Source organism: Pristiophorus japonicus, chromosome 8 (assembly GCF_044704955.1).
Source record: "Pristiophorus japonicus isolate sPriJap1 chromosome 8, sPriJap1.hap1, whole genome shotgun sequence".
Taxonomy (NCBI): Eukaryota; Metazoa; Chordata; class Chondrichthyes; family Pristiophoridae; genus Pristiophorus; species Pristiophorus japonicus.
The window spans coordinates 186,446,950-186,456,094 of record NC_091984.1 but is presented as its reverse complement, the minus strand read 5'-3'; the positions used below and the strand labels follow the sequence as shown (position 1 = coordinate 186,456,094).

The window sequence follows — 9,145 nt, the reverse complement described above, 5'->3', positions numbered from 1 at the left end:
AATTTGGCGTTTGATGACATTGCGCCCGCCCCTGGGCAGCTTCCAAAATAAAAAAAAACCCAAACGCGGTGCAAACGGCCACTGTTGAAATTAACTGCGAAGAATAACACACACACACACACGCTGATGTTTGTTTTAGGATGGCGATCGCCAGGCATTGTTTTTAAAATTATAACAGCGAGGTCCTGTAGTAATTCGCAGGCAAGCAAGACACCAGCTTTCACTCTCAATCCAGACACTGTATCCCTTTCACGTGACACTTGGAATGCCGTTTACTTCTTACAAATATATGGTCAAATGTTGCAACTATTCGTGCTGCCTGCCACTAAGCAACATACACCAAGCATGTTTATTTTTATTAATGCTTGTGTAAAACAGAAAGCTCTAAGCACTAGTTTAATTTTCTTTAAAAAATTATATCGTACAAGACAGATATTGACACGAATCTCCTTTCTTGATATCACACTTCACCTACCTATAGTTTACCTGCATGAAAATCGTTACGGTTACAATTTCCTTCTTTATCTGATGTTCCGTTATACACATAGTTTTATTATTTATAATTATTATTTGTGGTTTATTGCTTGTTTTCCAGCAGTGGGGACCACTTTTTGCGTTACTGATATCAGCTTTTCACGACATATATCTCAATGATTTGGACGACGGAATCGATAGTAGTATATCCAAAATTTGCAGAATACATTAAGTTTGGAAGGCACAGTAAGTTGTGCAAGTGGGAGCAGGAAGTTATAGGGGGACACGGGCAGGCTAAGTGAGTGGGCAAAACTGTGGCAGATGGTGTTCAACGTGGAGAAATGTGAGGTCATCCACTTTAAATCAGAGAAGGATAAATCAGAATATTTTCTTAATGGTGGAAGACTGGGAGCTGTGGAGAATCAAAGGATCTATTTTAACATAAGAAACAGGAGTAGGAGTAGGCCATACGGCACTCGTGTTTGCTCAGCCATTCAACAAGATTATAGCTGTTCTTCGACCTCAACTCCACTTTCCCACCCGATTGCCATATCCCTTGATTCCCTTAGAGTCCAAAAATCTATCGATCTCAGCCTTGATTATACTCAAGGACTGTGCATCCACAGCCCTCTGGGGTAGAGAATTCCAAAGATTCACAACTTTTTGAGTGAAAGAATTTCTTCTCCTCTCAGACCTAAATGGTCAACCTCTTACATCCTGAGACTATGCCCCCTAGTTCTAGGACAGTGCAACCCTCTCATCCCAGGAATCACTCGAATGAACATTTGTTGCATTTCCTCTAAGGCAAGTACATCCTTCCTTAGATATGGAGACCACAATTGTTCACAGTACTGCAGGTGTGGTCTCACCAAAGCCCAGTATATTGCAGCAAGATTTCCTTACTCTTATCCTCCAATATCCCTGCAATAAAGGCCAAAGGTTAAACATATTAAACATTTAAATAATTTTAAACACCACAATTAGATCACCCCTCAAGTTTTAGCAGCCTGGGCTCATAAATTAATCATTTCTGGTGAATCTACACTGTATCCCCACCATGGCCGATATATCTTTCCCAAGAGCCTGTGCAACTGAAACAAAGTTTTGATGCAGGTAAATTGAAGGCTCCACAATCCTACAATGGTTCCGAGTTCTCTATAATATACATATTTTAAAATGTATTTATATTCAATTAATGTGTTAAGATTTAATATATATATATAAAAATATTTTAATGTAAACGATCCAATATCATATAAAAGAGCTAAAGCCTCACCTTCAGTCTATACCAGGACGGTGCATGGAGAGATTTTTGCATCAGGAAATACCCCAAACTTGTGATACAGCCTGCTTCCTGGGATGCTGTTGCCAAGGCCGAATCCCGTTGGTATGGGGAGAATGACGCGCTGCGTAATGTGAATCCGCAATTGGGCGCGCACATTCCCATCTTCGACGCTTACGTTTGCCGAAATGCACTGTGGGCGTTGTAGTTCTTCTATGACGTCTCATCATTTTCTGTTGTACTCACCCGCAACAAATCGTGACTACATTTCCCAGAGGACACCGCGACCTGCTGCGCTTGCGTAGTAGAAACCAACGCCGGGCGGGGGGAATCGAAGATGGCGGCGTCCAAGGAGGCGTGTGGTTCAGACTCTGACAGCGCGGAGGAACTGTCCCGTCTCAAAGAGGCGGCCTGGGATATTGGGAATTTCAATTTTCAGAAAGCAAGAGGTAGTGTGGTGGTTTCTGAATATAATTTCTAATATATAAAGTCTCATTCATTGTTCGCTACCACAGGAAGTGGTGGAAGCGAGTAGTATAAATGCATTTGAGGGGAGGCTAGATAAACATGAGGGAGAAGAGAACATAGGCTTATGCTGATAGATTTAGATGAGGAAAGACAGGAGGAGGCTCAAGTGAAGCATAAAGGGCTTATTTCTGTGCTATATATACTATATAAAGTTGTTTAATATATTAAACAATGAAAAGTAAACACAACTCCACACTTTGAGGTGGGTTTGTGATTTTTTTTTAAAACCTTCCTTTGAAGGTGCTGATTGATGCTGGAGTATAACCGCTGGACATTCACTGATACCTTGCGTGTTCTCAGACCTTCCAACTTGTCTACTTCTGAACGTTCAGTCACACTTTTTGATTTGCACACATTTATCTCACTACTATTATTACACAGACTGGGAATCAAATTTGGGACTTCTGTCGTTTGTATGGTTCCTTATCACATTCATCGCACTCAAGATTCTCCAATGTACTGTTCTCTGTACTGTTCATAAGGTGCTAAACTATTCCTGACTATTCAGTGTGTCAGTACTTTCAGCTCTAGATGCTATCAAGACCTTTTATGTTACAAAGTTGGTAAATGCATTGAGCAACTATAATGGATATCTGATAGTTGCCTATGAACATGTTAAGCATCATAGAACATGCTTGAAGGATGCACCTTGTACAATAATTTTGATCCACTAAATCTAAAAGGGAAAATCTAAACACTGAGGAGAATAGTAGTTTATTTTGGATGTCCTGGTCGTTTATAACTTCTATTTGCAATAATATCTTGCACCCTGGACTCCAGCCGCCCCAAACGATTAATTGAATGAAGGAGGCCATTCAGCCCTCGCATGCATGTGGTACTGATAGCTCTTGAATTCCGATTACTTGGTTTAATCCTATTTCCAATGACCTTTCCTCATATCCTTTTGTAATAGAATAATTTGCCTAAATAAATTCACCTCCTCCATGAAAACCGGCTCCTGTGCCCTTGAACACATACAAATTTGACATCCTTGTCGAAGTATTCTTCCTCAGCCCATTGCTTGCTGATAGCATACACATCAGACTCTGCTCCTCCCTCCTATATTCAGGACTGCCATCGGCATCCTCTCAAAAAATACTCTAGAACCGTTATCTTCGGCTGACACCCAGTCTCTAAATACCGTCCCTCTCAAGTCTTCCAATATGTTTCCCACAACAGATGTTAGACTAAGAGGTGTATAATATCCTGATTTCTCTCGCTCCCCTTATTCTAACATAAAAATAGAGGACAGAGCATATAAAAGTGAAAAGAATAGTGTAAATCCAGGGGGCTAGCAGATATGTAAAGACCAACAAAGAAAGGCAAAAAAGATAGTAAGAGCTGAAAAAAGGAATACAATAAGAAACATGATGGATATCAAGATTAACATAGTTTTTACAATTATATGGGAAGAAAAAGGGTAACCAAGGGTAAAATGGGCCCTTTAAAAACCGATGGGGATAATATTTCAAAAGAAAATAAGGAAATTACAGACTTGTTGAATAGTTACTTGGTGTCAGTCTTCACAATAGAGAAAGAGGATAATATACCTGACATTCCACGGAAATTAATAATGAATCAAGGATTGGAACTCACTAAAGTTAACATAAGCAAGAAACCAATATTAGAAAAAATAATGGTACTACACACTGACAAATTCCCAGTACTTAATAGTTTATATCTCAGGGTTTTAAAGGAATTAGGTGAGGAAATTGCAGATGCTTTAGCCATAATCTTCCAAAGCAATCTCGATTCTGGAATTGTCTTTTTAGATTGTAAAATTGCAAATGTAACTCCATTATTTAAGAAAGGTGAGAGACAGAAACCAGGATATAAGGAACATTCTTTGTTCCAGTCCTACTCGGATCCCCTCCCACACCTCTTTTTCTGGTACATTGATGACTGTATCGGTGCCGTTTCCTGCTCTCGCCCTGAACTAGAAAATTTCATTCACTTTGCCTTCAATTTTCACCTTCCCTCACCTTCACATGGTCCATCTCCGACTCTTCCCTTTCCTTACTCGACTTCTCTCTCCATTTCTGGGGATAGGCTATTGACAAATGTTTGCTATAAGCCCACTACTCTCACAGCTACCTAGACTACACTTCCTCCCACCCCGTTTCCTATAAGGACTCCATTCCATTCTCCCAGTTTCTTCGGCCCTGTCACATCTGTTCTGACGACGCCACCTTCCAGACTATTGCTTCCGATCTGTCTGTCTTTTTTCCTCAACCGAGGATTCCCCTCAACCAAGGATTCCCTTCTACCGTGGTTGACATGGCCCTCGACCGTGTCCATTCTATTTCCCGCACATCTGCACTCACCCCTGCCCCTCCCTCCCACCCAGAGCTTCCGGTCACCTGTCACTTTAATTCTCCGCTCCACTTCCACTCTGATCTCTCTGTCCTCAGCCTTTTGCACTGTTCCAGCGAAGCTCAATGTAAGCTCGAGGAACAGCACCTCATCTTTCGTTTAGGCACTTTATAGCCTTCTGGACTCAAACATCGAGTTCAACAATTTCAGAGCATAAACACTGCCCCTATTTTTTTTCTCTCTTTCCCATGGCAGCTGTTGATGATTTTTCCATTTACACCCTATCTAGATTCATCTTTTGTTTCTTGTCCCATTACCATCGCCTTTTGCTTTGCACCATCATCCCTTTTGTCTCTTAATCTCTTCTGTATTCCATCCTATCACAGACCTTCCCTTTTGTTCTTTTCTCCCCCCCTTTACCTGCCCCCCCCTTTACCTGCCCCCCCTTTACCTGCAACCCCCCCCTTACCTGCAACCCCCCCTTTACCTGCCCCCCTTTACCTGCCCCATCATCCCCCCTTTACCTGCCCCTTTACCCCCCCTTACCTCCCTTACCCCCTATACCCCCCGTTACCTACCCCACCCCTTACATTTCCCCACCCCTTACATTTCCCCACCCCTTACATTTCCCCACCCCTTACATTTCCCCACCCCTTACATTTCCCCACCCCTTACCTATCCCCCCCTTACCTACCCCCCCTTACCTACCCCCCTTACTTACCCCCCTTACCTACCCCCCTTACCTACCCCCCTTACCTACCCCCCTTACCTACCCCCCTTACCTACCCCCCTTACCTACCCCCCTTACCTACCCCCCTTACCTACCCCCCTTACCTACCCCCCTTACCTACCCCCCTTACCTACCCCCCTTACCTACCCCCCTTACCTACCCCCCTTACCTACCCCCCTTACCTACCCCCCTTACCTACCCCCCTTACCTACCCCCCTTACCTACCCCCCTTACCTACCCCCCTTACCTACCCCCCTTACCTACCCCCCTTACCTACCCCCCTTACCTACCCCCCTTACCTACCCCCCTTACCTACCCCCCTTACCTACCCCCCTTACCTACCCCCCTTACCTACCCCCCTTACCTACCCCCCTTACCTACCCCCCTTACCTACCCCCCTTACCTACCCCCCTTACCTACCCCCCTTACCTACCCCCCTTACCTACCCCCCTTACCTACCCCCCTTACCTACCCCCCTTACCTACCCCCCTTACCTACCCCCCTTACCTACCCCCCTTACCTACCCCCCTTACCTACCCCCCTTACCTACCCCCCTTACCTACCCCCCTTACCTACCCCCCTTACCTACCCCCCTTACCTACCCCCCTTACCTACCCCCCTTACCTACCCCCCTTACCTACCCCCCTTACCTACCCCCCTTACCTACCCCCCTTACCTACCCCCCTTACCTACCCCCCTTACCTACCCCCCTTACCTACCCCCCTTACCTACCCCCCTTACCTACCCCCCTTACCTACCCCCCTTACCTACCCCCCTTACCTACCCCCCTTACCTACCCCCCTTACCTACCCCCCTTACCTACCCCCCTTACCTACCCCCCTTACCTACCCCCCTTACCTACCCCCCTTACCTACCCCCCTTACCTACCCCCCTTACCTACCCCCCTTACCTACCCCCCTTACCTACCCCCCTTACCTACCCCCCTTACCTACCCCCCTTACCTACCCCCCTTACCTACCCCCCTTACCTACCCCCCTTACCTACCCCCCTTACCTACCCCCCTTACCTACCCCCCTTACCTACCCCCTTACCTACCCCCCTTACCTACCCCCCCTTACCTACCCCCCCTTACCTACCCCCCCTTACCTACCCCCCTTACCTACCCCCCTTACCTACCCCCCTTACCTACCCACCTTACCTACCCCCCCTTACCTACCCCCCTTACCTTCCACCCCCCTTCCTTCCACCCCCCTTCTTTACACCACCCCTTTTTACACCCCCCCCTTTTACACCCGCCCCCCCTTTTACACCCGCCCCCCCTGTTAAACCCTCCCTGTTACACCACCCCCTGTTACACACCCCCTGTTACATCCCCCCCTTTTACACCCCCCCTTTCCTCCCCTTTCCTACCCCCCTTTCCTCCCCCCCTTTTACCGCCCCCCCTTTTACCCGCCCCCCCTTTACCCGCCGCTGCCCCCTTGCCCGCTGCCCCCTTGCCCGCTGCCCCCTTGCCAGCTGCCCCCTTGCCCGCTGCCCCCTTGCCCACTGCCCCCTTTGCCCGCTGCACCCCTTTACCCCCCTTACCTGCCCCCCTTACCTGCCCCCCCTTACCTACCCCCCCCTTACCTACCCCCCCTTACCTACCCCCCCTTTACCTACCCCCCCTTTACCTACCCCCCCTTTACCTACCCCCCCTTTACCTACCCCCCCTTTACCTACCCCCCCTTTACCTACCCCCCCCCTTTACCTACCCCCCTTTTACCTACCCCCCTTACCTACCCCCCCTTTACCTACCCCCCCTTACCTACCCCCCCTACCTACTCCCGCCTACCTACCCCCCCTGTCCTACCCCCCCTTACCTACCCCCCCTCCTTCCCCACCTCCCCTTCCCCACCTCCCTTCCCCCCCTCCTTCCCCCCCTCCTTCCCCCCTCCTTCCCCCCCTCCTTCCCCCCCTTCTTCCCCCCCTTCTTCCCCCCCTTCCTTCCCCCCTTCCTTCTCCCCTTCCTTTCCCCCCTTCCTTTCCCCCTTCCTTTCCCCCCCTTCCTTCCCCCCCTTCCTTCCCCCCCTTCCTTCCACCCCCCTGTTACACCCCCCCTGTTACACCCCCCCCTTTTACACCCGCCCCCCCTGTTAAACCCTCCCTGTTACACCACCCCCTGTTACACACCCCCTGTTACATCCCCCCCTTTTACACCCCCCCTTTCCTCCCCTCCTTTCCTACCCCCCCTTTCCTCCCCCCCTTTTACCGCCCCCCCTTTTACCCGCCCCCCTTTACCCGCCGCTGCCCCCCTTTACCCGCTGCCCCCTTGCCCGCTGCCCCCTTGCCCGCTGCCCCCTTTGCCCGCTGCACCCCTTTACCCCCCTTACCTGCCCCCCCTTACCTGCCCCCCCTACCTACCCCCCTTACCTACCCCCCCTTTACCTACCCCCCCTTTACCTACCCCCCCCTTTACCTACCCCCCTTTTACCTACCCCCTTTACCTACCCCCCCTTTACCTACCCCCCCTTACCTACCCCCCCTACCTACTCCCCCCTACCTACCCCCCCTGTCCTACCCCCCATTACCTACCCCCCTTACCTACCCCCCTCCTTCCCCACCTCCCTTCCCCCCCTCCTTCCCCCCCTCTTTCCCCCCCTCCTTCCCCCCCTCCTTCCCCCCCTTCCTTCCCCCTTCTTCCCCCCCTTCCTTCCCCCCTTCCTTCTCCCCTTCCTTCTCCCCCCTTCCTTTCCCCCTTCCTTTCCCCCCCTTCCTTTCCCCCCCTTCCTTCCCCCCCTTCCTTCCCCCCCTTCCTTCCCCCCCTTCCTTCCCCCCCTTCCTTCCCCCCCTTCCTTCCTCCCCCCTTTTACACCACCCCTGTTACACCCCCCCCTGTTACATCTGCCCCTTTTACGCCCGCCCCTTCCTTCCTCCCCCTTCCTTCCTCCCCCTTTCCTCCTCCCCCTTTCCTCCCCCTCCCTTTCCTCCCCCTCCCTTTTACCGCCCCCCCTTTACCCGCTGCCCCCCTTTACCCGCTGCCCCCCTTTACCCGCTGCCCCCCTTTACCCGCTGCCCCCCTTTACCCGCTGCCCCCCTTTACCCGCTGCCCCCTTTACCCGCTGCCCCCCTTTACCCGCTGCCCCCTTTACCCGCTGCCCCCTTTACCCGCTGCCCCCTTTACCCGCTGCCCCCTTTACCCGCTGCCCCCTTTACCCGCTGCCCCCTTTACCCGCTGCCCCCTTTACCCGCTGCCCCCTTTACCCGCTGCCCCCTTTACCCGCTGCCCCCTTTACCCGCTGCCCCCTTTACCCGCTGCCCCCTTTACCCGCTGCCCCCTTTACCCGCTGCCCCCTTTACCCGCTGCCCCCTTTACCCGCTGCCCCCTTTACCCGCTGCCCCCTTTACCCGCTGCCCCCTTTACCCGCTGCCCCCTTTACCCGCTGCCCCCTTTACCCGCTGCCCCCTTTACCCGCTGCCCCCTTTACCCGCTGCCCCCTTTACCCGCTGCCCCCTTTACCCGCTGCCCCCTTTACCCGCTGCCCCCTTTACCCGCTGCCCCCTTTACCCGCTGCCCCCTTTACCCGCTGCCCCCTTTACCCGCTGCCCCCTTTACCCGCTGCCCCCTTTACCCGCTGCCCCCTTTACCCGCTGCCCCCTTTACCCGCTGCCCCCTTTACCCGCTGCCCCCTTTACCCGCTGCCCCCTTTACCCGCTGCCCCCTTTACCCGCTGCCCCCTTTACCCGCTGCCCCCTTTACCCGCTGCCCCCTTTACCCGCTGCCCCCTTTACCCGCTGCCCCCTTTACCCGCTGCCCCCTTTACCCGCTGCCCCCTTTACCCGCTGCCCCCTTTACCCGCTGCCCCCTTTACCCGCTGCCC

General features: G+C 51.6%; 1 protein-coding gene across 1 annotated transcript in view; it reads left to right on the top strand.

Moving 5' to 3' along the window:
- Positions 1–2,085: 2,085 nt before the first annotated feature.
- c8h12orf43 (chromosome 8 C12orf43 homolog) overlaps positions 2,086–9,145 on the top strand; it is a 37,863-nt gene continuing 30,803 nt past the window's right edge. Inside the window, exon 1 of the mRNA XM_070887673.1 lies at positions 2,086–2,205. Within this exon, the coding sequence (XP_070743774.1) occupies positions 2,094–2,205 (112 nt within the window). The 5' untranslated portion in view covers positions 2,086–2,093. The remainder of the gene's footprint in view (positions 2,206–9,145) is intronic.